The sequence below is a fragment of the Plectropomus leopardus genome, chromosome 16 (assembly GCF_008729295.1).
Source record: "Plectropomus leopardus isolate mb chromosome 16, YSFRI_Pleo_2.0, whole genome shotgun sequence".
Taxonomy (NCBI): Eukaryota; Metazoa; Chordata; class Actinopteri; order Perciformes; family Serranidae; genus Plectropomus; species Plectropomus leopardus.
Window position 1 is genome coordinate 22,711,279 of NC_056478.1, and position 16,399 is coordinate 22,727,677.

The 16,399-nt window shown below is 38.8% G+C and overlaps 1 protein-coding gene across 1 annotated transcript in view; it reads left to right on the forward strand.

Annotated features, from left to right (window-relative positions):
• The window catches only part of afdna (afadin, adherens junction formation factor a), a 118,383-nt gene that overhangs the window by 77,953 nt on the left and 24,031 nt on the right, over positions 1-16,399 (forward strand). The window contains 3 exon segments of the mRNA XM_042503257.1: positions 12,632-12,697; positions 12,793-12,866; positions 15,519-15,637. Coding sequence (XP_042359191.1) covers positions 12,632-12,697; positions 12,793-12,866; positions 15,519-15,637 — 259 coding nt within the window.

The window sequence follows — 16,399 nt, forward strand, 5'->3', positions numbered from 1 at the left end:
TTAAATAGACTGCTTTCATTGTTGAGTCTGACAGCGGTGCAGAGACTAAACAGTGACATTGCAAAGAAATCTCTGGATGACTGCTGGACGTAAACGTGGTCCATTTAGTTTGCTGTTAGACGGGCAGTGGGTGGGTGAAGGCTGGGGCTATTCATCACTGTCTGTCCATGTTGTTTATTTGCACACACACCTCTGATATAGGACAGAGCATGGGGAAATTCTACACCCCATTACTGTGTTTCAGTATTAAATAAAAGTGCACAGATTAACCAAAAGGACAGTTATTGTATCAGGATAAAAATAATGTTTGCATGTCTCTCATGTTAACTGCAAACATAGCAAACAAACCACACTGCTGTGAAAAATGAACTTTTCATGCAGCGTATGATTGGATTAATGAGTGGTCTAAAGGAATAAAGATGGACAGCTGATAGAAATGGATGAATTAGGATGGACACCTTTTAAGAGGTTTCACTTCGCTTAACTTTAGTAAAGGGTTACAGCATGTTGAGGAGAAATCACCCCAAAACAAACTAACAAACAAACAAACAATATAATTTCTAGTGTCTAAAAAGTTGACAGATGTGCACCGTGGTGGCATCTGCTGGATAAAATCTGTATTGCAGGACACAGATTGCCCTCTGCAGGCAGCAAACTAGTAAACTCAATAATGTCATCTAAATTTTTGGCAGTACATCTTTTCTTTTTTATTTGTCGATAAAATTCCATAAAACAATGTCCACCAAGTGAGAGAGTAACCTGGATGAATCCAGCTGTCATCATGCAACCTAAACCTCAGAGGTTAATACAAACATCTCCATCATCACCCTCCAATTTTATACGACCCCCTTTATCATCAGCTGACTCATCCTGAGCATTTAACAGCTTGACAGCATCATGAGGACAGGACAACACTCAAAAAAATTACATTTTCTAATGCAGACTACCTAGTGTTGGATTTGTTGTCTTGTGTGAATTCACAAAGGTCCCAGGCCGGGAACAAACTTAAAACAAGTACATGTTACGCAACTTGGAGCCACCTTGATGTCCCACACTGCTTGAATTTAAAGGTAAAACGGCAAAGAAAAGTGCAGCACAGCTGGACATCTACTTTGCCTAACACATCTCTTGAAGGGGAAACTTTGCACTTACAAGCCAGACAGTATACTTAATTCTGTTTTAAAGTGGCAGGTCACCCCAAAATCAAAAACCTATAGTGCTATTTATCAGTCTAGATTGTTTTTTTTATGAGTTGCCGATTGTTGGAGATATTGGCTGTATAGATGTCTGCCTTCTCTCCAATATAATGGATCTAGATGGCACTCGACTTGTGGTGCTAAAAGTGGCAAAAAGGACATTTGAAAAACTCAAAACCAGTGTCACCAGAAATCATGACCTGGTTACTTAAGATAATCCACAGACCTTGATGGGAGTGGTTTCATGTAGGAACTATTTTCTTTCTATGTAATGACAGTCACCAAACAAATCACCTTGAGGAAGGAAGCATGCTCACCTAGCACCACCGAGCAGGCTAATGTTGCAGCCCAGAGGATACCATTAATGTTCGCTTCTCGTGCTGTCATGAGCACGACGCTGTCATGTATGAGTACATGCATGCTGTGATGTAAAACTTGTCTAACCTGCTTCCTTCTGCTCTTTCATCAAAGAATAGAAAGATGTGTGACGCGTTTTGTTGCTAAGGTTTATGTACAGCCAGCATGGATAACATCTTGTGGTGCTTTATCCTGTTTTTGTGCTTTGCTAGCACTTTTTTAATGATAAAAGAGGCAGACCGATAGTATTTCTTCTCTTTGCGATACATAAGGACTCTCTCTCTTTCTTTAGAGCAGAGTGAGTTTCCTGCTAAAGGCGAGAGCTTTCCTGTGTGGCTGTGAGCATGTGTGTGTGTGTGGGAAGGAAGGATGTACTGAGGAAACCTCCTTGCTCTGTTTATTTTCAAAGCTGTGTGGATGTATGAGGAGGAGGAGAGCAAGTGGAGAAATTGTGTGTGTGTGTGTGTGTGTGTGCGTGTGTGTGCGTGTGTGTGTGTGTGTGTGTGTGTGTGTGTGTGTGTGTTTGTGTGTGTGTGTGTGTGTGTGTGTGTGTGTGGGATGGGATAGGCAGGTAGAGAATTTTGTCAAACAGCTGCTGCTTGAGTTCTCGATAAACTGGGCTGAGCTCTGTCCTATTATATAACTGTGAGAGTGTATGTGTGTGCGTGTGCGTAGTTTGTGTTTCCCTGGTGGAGCTGCAGCAGCGCTCCACCTCACTCTGACCAGCCGGTGTCCCAGCCGACACTTCACCTCTGGATTGCTGCCTGGATTCACTGTTTCTTAACAAATGCGCTGCAATTAGGAACTCGTGGAGGAACTTTTCTGCACTTGGAAACATTACAGGAATTTACTAAACATCTTTTTAAAACTATTTTTTTTGAATTTCTACAGCTTTTTAAATTTACAAAACATCTGTTTGTGAGAGTTTTTAAAATATTTTCTCACAGAACTGTTTAAAATGACCTGTACTAAACTTCCACTACTTTTTGCCACACACGAAGGAATTCATATAACTTTTTTTATCCCACATTTCTACTGTAAATAGTGATTTTAAACACACACACTCAGCTGGATGGATATTACTTCCAGCCAGTGTAATTGGGTGGTTTTGGACTTGTCGGTGCATGTTAGCAGGTTGTAGCGCTGTCTCAGATAAAAAGAGGGGTGCCTGCATTTGTGTGTGTGTGTCCCAGTCTGGACGTCCCTGTGTGAACTGGTTTGGACGACGCTGACGAGCGGCTACAGCATGTGGTTTTCTGTAGTGGGCAGGAAGGACCAGGTAATGGTGCTTTAATGATTGTCTGTGTGCAACAACACATGGAAAGTAGAAAGAAAACATTGCTGCCACTTGTAAATTTCTCAGTTATGTACTCTCTTCTGAGTTATTTTTGAATGAGCTAAACACGATTCTGAGTCTGTGTGTGTGTGTGTGTGTGTGTGTGTGTGTGTGTGTGTGTGTGTGTGTGTGTGCTCATACACATACAAACCAGATAAAAAGTGACTTTCTTCTTTCTTTCTTTCTTATTTTTTAAGAAAGATAAGATTCCTTTGTACTTTTCTACATGATGTGATTCTCTTTGTTGCTGTGTTTCCTAACACGCTGACTTAATTCACCGTGAAGGTTGCATAGTGAAGTTGCCAGCAGCTGGTTGAACACTGAACACGTGAATAGTAGCAGACCAATGTAGTTTATGGAGTACCAACCAGTGTAATGGCCTTCTGGTTTGTCACTTGTCACTGTTTGCTTTAAGGTTCATTCTGATAATGGTTAAACTAAGGTACACATGAGAAACAGATGGTAAAACACATGAATTTTGGACATTGTGCTCAGTGAGATTAGCTTTTTTCATTCTGAGCTATCAATAGTGTCTTTTTAATAAAAGCAGACTTTATGTTGAAGTTAGTTTTCACTTATGTTTAAGTTCAGAATGTGAATTCAGTTTTATGAGACACTTGAATCAGATTCTGCAAAAATATACATAAGTTGTATTTTTTTGTTTTCCAGTCTTTTCTTCCTGGGCTTGAAGTACTTGGCGAGAGACTTTCTCGGTTTGATAGCAGTGAACATTTTTTAGGTAACATCTGATTACTGTTTTCATAATTAAGGTGCAAAAAACCTCAATATCCCTTTTTACACTGCCTGTTAAATGCGCTGGTATGCCGACTCACTGTTCTGTGTTAAGCATTACACCTTATTTGGGTCCATGATGCCAGTATGCTATCTAAAAAAATACACTGGAGTGTCATGTTGCTGCCACTGTTTGGTTTGGTGTAAAAATGCTAAAGAGACATAAAGGTGGAACTAAGCAGTGGCCCTATAGCGCTGTCCCTGTGTGAAAAGGGTTAATGAAAGGATTGTTTGCAGAGTACTTCAGTTTAGAAACAGCCATATTAACCCTCAGTAGTAAGACCAGTTTGTCAAACAGATGTTGCAGTGATTGATCTGTAACTCCATATGAAACATGACACACTTAATGCATTATACTCATATTGTTTAAGCTATTTGTCACTCTCTGTGGCCCAAAGCGGGGGAGTTTGCCGTGAGTTAAAACAAATTTGTATCCTTAAAACCCACGTGTGTGTGCGTGTGTGTGTGTGTGTGTGTGTGTGTGTGTGTGTCTGTGTGTGTGTGTGTGTGTGTGTGTGTGTGTGTGTGTTTCATGGTATTGTATTCTCCAGCTCCCAGCTGTCTGGATAAAAGTTGGGAGTTGACAAAACTCTTGTCCTCCCTCTGTTGCTCCTGTGTCGATGTGTTTACTCATTTATCTTTTGCAGTACAAAACAGAACATTCCCTCAGTGCAGATAAAACAGCTAAAGCTAAATTTGCAACATATTGCAATCCATTTTTTTAGAGATATGACAGTGTTTCATGCAAGAGAGAAATCTTGTTTGCTTCAGTTTTGGTTATTGGCAAATTATCTCACCTGATAGAGTGGCACCACGGATATCTATGATTTATACAGTAGATTCAACACTCCAAGAAGCACTTAACTGAGTAAAATTGCTGTATCATCACCAAAAACTCCCCATGAATTCATATTCATATTTACTGTAAAAAGTATGGCATTGCGGATTATACATTACTGGACAGTGTACAAGAGCACCTTAAAATGTGTAAATGTCTGGAGTGATTGTCCTGCCTCCTTTGTACTTTTAGAGGCACAACAGTATAAAATTTTGAATTGAGTTTTGTTTGATTTATGCGATTATGACCAAAATGGGACCCTTGATCTGAAGTACCAAGACATGAATGACTTTGGAAAGTTGATGGTGTTTGTTTGCAGCGTGTGTTTGAAGTATTGCTTGTGTGTGTATGTTTGTTTGTTAGCTCGTTGAATGGTACTGAGGTGGAACAATAGTATGAGAGGGTTACCCCCTGTGAGGGCTGAAACAATGGAAGGATGTGCCGTACACACACACACACACACGTACTGGCTTTCCTGTAAAGCTGCAGGCAGGAGGTGTTTACAAGGTGTGTGGTGGGGAACATTTGTACATCTTGGCGCTTATTATAAAAGCCATCTTTTATCTTTTGGTAGAATCACTGTTTGGCAGGACTGTGTGGAAAAATGTGGACATGCTTGTAGGAACATTTTTGTGCACCTTGCTCAATAGCTGAACCAGTCTGAATTGCTTCTAAGGTTATTAAAGGACACAACGGCGAGGAGGCAGAGAAAGAGGTCACACCGTTAGGTGAAGAAGTGCTGACTTTACAGCTCACTGCAAGTTAATGTGACACAGTCTCTGGCTTTTGTTGAAGTGTTGGCAAAAATGTTGATGCACATTTGCGACCCGTCGTTACCTTGTTTACTATATGAACAAAATGCTGCTGTCACACTGAACTTTCTGCAAAGCCCAATCAGACTTTAAAACCTTGGAGAGAAAACAAAATGAACTGTCGAATATTTCAATTGAGCAGCCAAATCCGATTCAGTTAGCATAATTCTGAGTCTGTTACCGCCTTAAGTATAGCAACAACAGCCCCACAGATAGTGAGAAATGCTGATGCGTATTAATTCTGAATATTTGAAATGGTTTCATGGTCATTTTTTGTAGTATCAGTACACCTGTTGTCAGTTATTTCGCTGATCAGATGTCTTCTCAGGTTAAATTTGAGTGCGGCTGAAAACTGCAAATTTTTCATTGCATTTACAAAAGAATCAGATTTTAAAAACAGTCCTGTCCTAACAGGCAAAACACAATAAAAATATGTGAATGAAGGAGACATCAAACAACCACAGCCTGTACATGCCCAGAGAGTCCTGAGAAGCTGAAAATACCTGTCCTGTGCAGGTGAGCCAGGCCTTTGAACATCTGTGGTTTCTAACCTAACTCTCTATGGATTAGTGGTTTATAACTTTAGAAAAGCTCCAAATTGCTATTTGACATGTATTAACGTTGTAATCTTGGTGTCTGGCCAGCCTGTATTAGCAGTAATTTCTTAACTCTGTGGATCTGCTGTAGAGGTAAATTTCTCAGTGCAAGTCAGCCGCAGAAGGATTCAGGAGAAAAACTGTCACGTCACTCTGACTCTGCTGTCCAGACCGAAACACTCAAAGACCGGTCGTATAATTTACATTTTTTCAGAATTCAGGTACATTTATTTACATGAGCTGTTTCTTTGGGATTTTGGAGAGAGACTAACATGTTTCATACTTTTTCAGAGTTCATTTATGGTAGTTACTGGATTAACAGTAATAGGTTACTAGACCTCAAAGAGGCTTTGGCATACATCTGGAATAATCTGTTCATATTCTATTAAAATACCCTCATTTCTATATTTTTAACTTGCATTAATAATGTTACATCAGGTTCCCCTGATTAATTTGTCGTATTAAATTAGTTGGATTGATCCTCAGCTGGAAAACCTCAATAAAGAAGAGTTACATCATTTATAGCCAGAATCATACTTGTTTTTCTCAAAACAACCTTTTCTAATTGGGCAAAAGAAGGCTTTATTTCTTGATATTTTGCTTTTTCTGCAGCCGTGGTCAGTAAGTTTAGTTGAAGAGTGAAAAACGCTTTCTGCAGCTGCGAGTACTTTTACAGTCTTGTGCTCAGTGGGGGATTTCTAGTGAGCTGGCACAGAGGTTTGCCTCAGGAAATTGATAGAATTATCTCCACGTTGCTGTCCACTCCAAAGTTATACCCAAATATAATTTAACTGCATCCACTTTAGGATGTTTGATCAAGATTTGATCAGAGAGCATAAAGGTCTGACAGTAAGTCAAATCCTGACATGAGAGGAGGTGTTCTGTCTTTGTTATTAAAAGTTATGGAGTTTCCATCAAGGATTTGGTGGGGAGCTTGTTAAAAGCAGCCGGCTCCTTCAGGTCATTCCTTCTTTTAATACAGACCTGGCAGCTTTGAAGTTGCGCTTGATTTGTTGTGTCAGGGCACTTTGAAAGAGCCAGAGCTGTCCATTAAAAGACAGTAAATCAAACAGTAAAAATCTTCCCCTGGTATTCCAGCTGTTCTTATAAAGTATATCTATAAACAAAGTCGTGCACACATTCACAGGAAACATTTGATCTCATAGATATTTTCTAGTGTGATATCTTAAGGTGGTTTCAGTGAGTGATTTCCAAAGAGCGGTGGGCTTTAATGTCTATAAGTTGACAAACCACACATCTGGTTTCACTTGGACTTCCACCCCAACATTCAGATACCTCCATTAATGCGACAAACCTGCTGTATGTCGACATGATGTGTACATGTTTCAACATGTCTTTACAGTTTGCCTTTACATTTTTCTGCTGTGTGTGTGCGTTCCAGAAACTCTGAATGTAAAATATATGCAGAGAATTACATTTTGCTGTCATGATTATGATACGTTCCATGTCTTTGCACCTTGGACCTGCTAATCAGGGTGATAGGCAGAGATAAATGTAAAAAAACAATTTACTAAATGCTCAAATACGCAAATACATTTGTGTTTTTTCCTAATTTTTTGACACATTAGTGTGATCACTGTAGATGCTTGTATAGTTCTGAATGATTTATGGAGCTCCACACTCACTCTGAATAAAACAGGCTGTTTGGGCTTAACATTATCAGTACACCTGACCATAACACATCTTTAGAGGAAATGGAAAATAAAAGCAAGTATTTAAAATGTCAAAAACCATAAAAATGGAAGAAGTATTTACAATCTATATCTCTTTAAAATGAGAGAGCTTTGCAGATATATACAGAATTGTGCAAAAATATTGACCAAAGGATATGCAAAAGTTCACAGTAGAGATAATGTGTCATATCTAGAGATTATAGTCCAAAAGATGTGCATTATGTAACGCATAGTGATGTTGCAAGGTATGCATCCTGTGCCCCTGATGTATTAAAATCTGAAAGGATGCAGTAAGCTCACTGATATGCACATGAATAACTAGTTTATGAGGCTTATCCCAGTTATGATCATATTTGGGATATGTTCCAAAATGGAATATCTCATAAATGGGATATGGTGTTTAGATGCTCAAATCATAAAAAGATACTCCAAAAAACCCTGATCATTAATGTGTTGTGTTTAACAGATTGGAAGACGTTAATGTAGATTGATTGATTGTGGCAGACACACCTGGAGGCAGTAAAGAGCAGTGTAGTTTCATTACGGCAGATTTGGGTGATGCAGTGAGGGGTACATGTACATAATTCATGCCTCAACAGCATCTCTAATTACAAAATTCAGATTTTTTTTTTTTTTTTATTTAAGGAAAGCTTAAAGAGTCCTGCCTCCTACAGACATATCTAAAAGTCAAGATAACATTTTTAAATTGGTCTTTTTTTTAGTCCCAGTTTTTATTTTAAAAAATCCGTAGTATAAACTTTTGGTTGTGTGAAAGTTAATGCTACTCTACCATAACATACCACCATAACTTTTCTACCATGTTTTACATGAGCTTTACAAACTAAAATCAAACCGAGCAGCAGCCTTGCACATATGCATGTTTTTAGTTCTGTTTTTAAAATTTTGTGCCATGCTGATGCAGAATATGTGGGGCTTGTGAACCTACTCTGGGACCCCTTTAACTTGCTAAAAAGTCCCCCTGAACACCCTTAGGGTGTTCAGGAAATTCCCACAAGTGTCTCTGGAGCCCGATCTGGGGCCCCAGTCCACCATTCTGGATAAGTGCATGAAGCTTTGGCTCCATCTGAAACAAGAGGCTCTTTAATGTCTTCTGTAATGTACAACAGACATAAAACAGTCAGAATGATTCACTGTTCGTCTCTCATCTTAATGTCACTCGCAGGAAATTCGTGCCTGCATGAATCCAGCCTCATTATAACATGTACACGCACACAAAAACACAAGAGAGCTGAATTTTTTGGGTCAAATAGTCTTAAAGCCTCTTGATTTCTTTGCTGTGTTGTTGTATTGGTGAAACTGGGAGACAGTTCTGTAGACTTGACAAATGTATATGAATCTCTAATCACCCAATTCACAGTAAATAAATGGAAAATGGATTTGGAGATTCGTATAGGGAAAAACTTTTTTGATCAGTTGAATTGCATTAAAGCAAAACCAATAAAAATTTAAGAAATGACCCTTGTCCAAACTCTGGCTTTTACCCACTCTCAAAACATCTTAAACAGAAATATGTGCCATAATAAGAAAGCCCAGGAATGTATTTGTTTCACTTAAAATGAAGGCAACACAAAGCTCATTGTTATGTTATAACAAACTGATTATTTTGAACCTATTTAAACCCATAATTTTATGTCCCCGCAAATTCAAAAGTTGTTTCCTGCTGCAGGAAACCAAACAAATAGCATTCTCATGCATAAAGCCAGTAATCTGCAGTGTAAAGGATTACTAAAAAACATTAAGAAAACACAAATTATCAGCCAATTATGGTACACAGTAATGCAAGTCATTAATTGAATGTTGAACTGATTCAAATTTTGTGGTCAAAGCTCACTGTGACCACAGAAATCATTATTTTTGGCCATAACTCAACTATTCATATGCTTATTATGACAAAATTTCACTTAATTATTTTAAAGGATAAAATTATGAGTGTGTATGTGCGTGCGTGCGTGTGTGTCCCCTTGTACTGTTCTCTTTCCCCTCTCTAAATTCATATGTTTTTGCGGGTCCATGCACAAAGTGCAGGCAGAACTCCTCATTAGTTCATTTTTTCTGAACAGGAGTTTTTGGAGTTGCATGGTGGAGAATTGATCAGTCAGTCTGGTTCGAGTTGACCAGATCAGATCAGTGGATGAGGAGAGGAGCTGGTGCAGAGACGAGTGTTAAAGACCCAGCACAAAGAATGGTTAAATTTCGGTTTCACTGCACCTGATGTTCTACTGCTCCGTCTGTGCCCATAGTACACTCTGTTCTCTGGTGCCTGCGTCTTTATCTTTTGCGCTACAGCTGATGAAACGGTTAATACATGTGACCTGCAAACAGTAAACACTATTCACCTAAGTGTAACCTCTGCCTCTGCTTTACAAGATTTGGCATCAAACACACACACACACACACACACACTTTTACTTCACACATACACACATAAACAGTGCCACCTTGCCAGGCCCGTGCAAATGGCAGCAATTTGGATACATTTTAATCCACTCGACAGTTTTATGAGTGAGTTTATTGACATGCTGTGATTCTTAATGTCTAGGTAGAATGTGTGTGTGTGTGTGTGTGTTTGTGTGCGTGTGTGTCTATGTGTGTGTCTGTGTGCCATCTGAACCTGAACCTGATCCTGCCATGTTGAAGCTTTCCTAAAAACCTGCTTTTAAAGTAGACACGAGTCTGACAGTAATGAGAAGATGTCTTCAGTTTTGTGTTGTTGCTCTTTTTGTTTACTCTGTGTTGCCTTCTGAATAGCCGAAAAAGAATTTATAAATGAACCTTCACAGTTAACAAAAAAATAATAATAATTTCAAAATAAGTCAAAGTATTGGGAAAAAAAGCATTTCAGTTTAATGTTTAGCACAGCAGAGCGTCTCCATAATGAAAGACTTATCTGGTTTCTGCTTCTACTGTTGCACAAACTCTGAGGATAAACATGTCAAGATGGCAAAGAAAGCTTGTGATACGTCTGATAACATGCCAGATCTGTTCTGCACTGTAAACCACCTTCCCACTTCACAAGAAACCACACACACTTACAGACGCGCTGGCATCTGTGTGTGTTGCTGCTCCCCTTTTTATCTGTGTTTCTGTTCTTTGTTTCACTGGTGTTTCTTGCTAAAGAAAGGATTTGGTTCAAAGAAAATATTATGACATAAAATAAACAGATTCCTGAGGGGAGATTTGACTGTTTCAGCAGCAAATATTCGTATAATACAGCAAAGAAAGCTCAAATGTAAACAGTGAAACACAAGATAAAAACTCTTGTAAATGTGTTTGACTGCTGTCTGAGTTCTGTAACTGTTGCAGTTTGACATATTGGTGAACTTGTTTCCTTAGATAAAAAAGGCTCGGTGATCAGTCTGACCCTGTTCTGTTCAGTGTCAACAATCTTGAATAGCTGCATAAAATGTGTGTGTTTTTTAAATTCCCGGTGGTGCAGGACTCCCTCCTGGTCCAGTTTACTCAGTCATTGATGCTGGATGTTAATGGTGTTTCTGATTATGTCAGATAAGGAGATTTTAATTCCTGTCTTACTGGCGAGACACATTTTTGGGATTGACTGTGTCCGTATTGTCCAAACATTATGGAGCATGTTGTAAACATTGTCAGATCAGGCAAGAAATGGCAGAGAAAAAAGTTGTACATTTAATTTTTGTCTTCAACAATGGCACACTAAATGATGCTTTTTTTCTATTCCCAGCTATAGTGATCAAAATTGTTTTTTTGTACCACACTGTAAACTTGTTAAACTGCTATAAAGTTGGGCGTTCTATGAGAATTTACTCTGTTTGGAGCCAGCCTCAAGTAGCCAGGAATTGCAGTTTTTGGCACTTGAGCATTGGCTTCATTTTCTTCATTCTTGGAGGTAACCGCTTGGTCCAGTACTACCATTTGCTGCATTCCATTTCCCTCGGAAATTTGGGGTCGGAGCTGGGAAGGATATGTTGTTAACAATACCAGTTCTAGCCAGGTTAGCTTTTGTTAGCAATACCAGTTGGTAACTACTTACTAAACTGTATTTTGCACGTACAAACACTTTAGCAACATGTCCACCAGTAGAAGATTGACAGGTATGTGTGTTTAACTGTTTTACAGTTTCTCACGTGGTCCGAGTTGGTTAGGTTCTTTCGACTGTCCGAGTTAGAAATCTAACTTCAGGGGACATCCAAGTTGAAATTTGAGACACCAATAGTTGTCTCGTGTTTGTGCAGAAGGTTTCACTGCCATGCCCAAGAGCTTGTTGAAGAGTATATAGAAGCCAGTTTCTGCCATAAATGCCATTTTTTTTTTTTTAGTCACTGCAACTTCATAAACTCTGGCATTATCTCTAATTATTTACATTTCATTACTATCATGGAGTAGCTCCATTTCTCTAGGGTGAAGGCATGGAAGAGAGTAGCAGGCAAAAGGTTTTGTAGCCTGGTCCAAGCTACTGTTCACTTCTCATATTTTTCAGTGCGCACACAGAACAGACAGCTGGCAGACTGTGAGGAGATATTTGCTAAATTTGACAAAGTGCATTTGATGAGAATCACAGACTCTACCTTTAATTTTCACTTAACTTTTGCTCTGTCCTGTGGTAAACACACGTCATACTTTCCTTATCAAAGTGTTTCCCATGATGTCAGGAAACAATGTTTGTACCCGTAACAGTAAAACATATTCATACGGACAAATTGAGGCATGAGCATGAGCAAAATCTCTTTCACAGATCACTTGTGGTCCACTCAGAGTGGACTTGTGGTCCACTCAGAGTGGACATGTGACCCACTTTTGGACCACGACCCACCAGTTGGGAACCACTGTCAAAATGCATTTACTTCCTTCAACTATATTTTAGCAATTTGTCCACAGATTCCCCTGGCCTCAGACCTGTGCACTCACCTTTTTTTAATTTTTATTTTCTCTTCTAAATTTCATTTAAATGTATGTGTGAGTGAAATTGTTTTTGTTGTTTCGTTGGTTGATGAATCCTCTTCTCTCCCTCTGCAGGGTGCTGGTCAGGAGAAGCTGGGCATCTATATCAAGTCTGTGGTAAAAGGAGGAGCAGCTGATGTGGTCAGTGTACACACAGAAACTGAAGCCATAACAGAAAAGTATGAAGATAATACATAGTGACTCATACTGTGGTGTGTGTGTTTATGTTTATACAGGATGGCCGTCTGGCTGCAGGTGACCAGTTGCTGAGTGTGGACGGGCGTAGTCTGGTCGGCCTGTCGCAAGAAAGGTAAAGTTTTTGTTTGTTGGCTTCGGTGCACAGAAATCATGTAATGCAGTGCCACCTAAATCTTACCCTAAATCCTATGCTGATCTCCACTTGCACAGTTAAAAATGTGTAAAAACCCATCTGACATGTATAAATCATTATGAAACCTTCATGACATCTCTGCCCTGCAACACCAGGGCGGAGAAGTGGGAGCGCATGGTGTTTTCCTCTGTACATGCTCAACCACCTACCGCACAGCATTGACGTGTTTATGGTCATACCGATGACAAAACTTCCGTTCTATTTTGAGAATTGAAAACATTTGAAAAGTAAACAATGTTGACGTGATATTGGATGACCACATCTTGAGGGAAACCTCAGGGTTGAGACATCTTGAGGTTCCTGCATTGAGGCAGTTGCATCTCATTTGCCCTCGCAAAATAATAAAAATAAGACAAAATGTTCCACACGTCCGGGACACAAGCAGAAAAAGGGTGTGTATGTTTTGGAAAGAGCCATGCAGTGCTTGCCGGCCTACGCCCCACTCAGATTAATCCAGTTATTCCTCTCTCCGTCAGCATGTGCAGGCTTGATGTTCAGTGTCGTTGCTTACTGCATGTCAGCTCCAGGTTAAACTGGATTTACAAATCATTTGTTTGATTGCTTCAGTGTGCAGGAGGCAGGGGGGAGGGATTTATTTTATCAGGCCTTTTCATGTCAACTGAGGTTTTCTGTTGCCACTGTGTTATTCTGTGGTCATCTCCTCTCTGACAGGTTACTGTCAACGGGTTAAGATAATCTGCAATTTTTAGCCTTTAGTTCTGCATTTTTTTAAGTCTTGTGATATTTCCAAACATGTTTTAGAGCCTGTTTTCTGCTCCGCGTCAAGCAGTCGACGTTGCATTCAGAGTTCCAACCAGTTAAACACACATGGCTCATTACCTTGTCTGATCTGCCCTCCAACTATTTATAGGATTTTGTTCAAGCCCTGTGCACATGTGGCTGTTACAGAAAAAAACATGAACACTGTGTGTCTGTGTCTGTGTCTGTGTCTGTGTCTGTGTGTTGACACACCAGGATTGTACCCAAATTAGAGTAAATTGATTCCCTGGCATGGACAAATATAATCCCTGCCTCTTCAGGTTCAGAACAAAGGTCTTCTAGTTTATTTTTTCAATTGTTAGGATGGCAGTAGATTAACAGTACACAAAAGCTGTGATTCAGTTTAGTGTGAGCTTGGCACAGCGGTAAAAAAAGAAACACATAGTAATGGAATTAGTAAAAATCACTGAAAGTTTTGGAAAAGTCATGGAATTTTGTTGTGTGTAATGAAATTAATTATTCCAGTGTTCTTTTGTAAATCATTTTCCAGGTAACAATGCAAACATAAGCAAGTTTTAGATATTGAAAAAGGTTGCTGGTCAATTTTCATATAACAATTACAATTTGATGTTAAGTATAATTTACTGTTGTGTTCATGTTATACGTTGTGAATGGTCATTACATTTCATTATGGGTCCTTGAAACATCATGAAAATTTTTGAAAATTTGTCAACAAATGTGACAGACAGATACAATCCTCTTGCTGCGGTCTGAAGTAACTTTTTGCCTGCTGACAATTTTGGCAACCCTCTCTTAGTGCTGTATAAGCGGACCGGACAGGTCTTTTGCACTCACCGTAATGTAACTGACTCTTATGTCAGTCTACCTGTGTTGACTTCAGCATATGCTGCTAAAGACATACGGCTAAAAGTTTCAGTGCGGAACTCAAATTTGTGAACTTTGGTTTCACATTACGAGCATCAAGCTACATACCGTGTATATTCTGCATACTGTTGTACGCACCAGACCGTGACATCTTGGTACAAATACACAAATTGTCACAGCCTTACAGTAGACTCAACTGAATTGACTCAAAAGTTATGAGTGTTAGTGGTGCACTCCTACCACATTTACTATATATAGTAAAGGTGAGGTAATAGGTTACCCAAAGCACTCGACTATTTTGAACATTCAGCATTTCAGTCACACTTTCTGGTTACAGCTTCTTCAATATGATCTTTTGCTGCTTTTTTACAGTTTATTGTCATCTTGTAGCATAAGCGATTTATCACTTTATCATAAAAAACATTGGTTAGTTGTAGCGCTAATCTCCCACATCAGAATCAAAGTGGCTTAATACTTGTGTTTGGAAAATGATCCTGCTTGGCTTAAGTGAAAAGTGATGAACAGATGATGCATCAATGATCAAGTGATTAGATTCATTATTTTGAAGTGGGCCTTCTGCATAATGAGTGCTTTTATTTTTTAACTTTGAGTATATTTTGATACTGATACTTTTGTGCTTGATTACTTTACTTGATTAAAATTCAATGCAGAAGTTTTACTTGGGTACCAGATCTAAGTACTTCCTTCACCTGTGGATATGATACAACTTCAGTGTAGTATTTTCAAAGTGTATGGAGCGCAGTGTACCGAGGACATAATCTTCTGATCACTTAAAAAAACAGCTCAAAAAAAGCTCATTGCAACTAAACAGGATATTTAAACTTTTATGTGTATGGATCAATGTATCACTGCACTGCAGAGAACTGTTAAAGTGTCACATCCCTTGAAGTTGTGTTGCAAGTTTAATTTTGACACTCTCTCTCTCCCCTCTCTCTGTGTGTACAGGGCAGCAGAGCTGATGACGAGGACGGGCTCAGTTGTGACTCTGGAGGTCGCCAAGCAGGGAGCCATTTACCACGGACTGGCTACTCTTCTCAACCAGCCCAGCCCCATGATGCCGAGAGGTGAGCTCAGATACATCTGCAAAATGTTTGGAGGGACTTAAAAGAGCTGAGTTTACATTAGTGTCTGCTCATTTTAGAGATTAAATGTCTATTTTATACTTAAAATTCACAACTGACATAATGTTTCATATTTTAAGGCTTAAATTTAGTTAAAAAAAAATGAACCAACAAAATTATTACATTTAATCTGCTGTTTGTTGTTACTCATTTTTCTGGGGTTTTTTTTGTATGTTTTATGTAAATGGTGTTTAATGATAACTCATAAAGCTTAAGCACTGTGCAGATAAACCACACTTTTGACAATTGTAAAAAAAAAAAAAAAAGTGAGAGAGAGATCTACAACAGTTTTGATAATCGAGTAATCATTTGTGTTATTCTCCATGCAAAAATGTCAACAATCCTTTAGATTTGAATTTCTTAAGTGTAAGGATTTGCTTGGGGGTTTTTTTTCTTTTTTATATAATTCTAAATAGAATAATATTGGTTGTGGACAGTTAGTTAATTTAAATACGTGAACTTATGCTCTGAATAATTTTGATGCGCATTTCCTCTGTATTTGCACATTAAATAGACCAAACAATAAACCAATAAATCAAACGAATAATTGTTAGATTAATCAGTAAAGAAACTGCAGGTCCACTTTTAATACAGTGGAAGGACAATGTGTATTTCAGCCGCATTTCACTTCCTTGAACGGTCAAAAACGTTTAAAAAGTCTTAAATTTATAGTCATTTTAAAAGAGCACACAGTCAAAAGTTTGC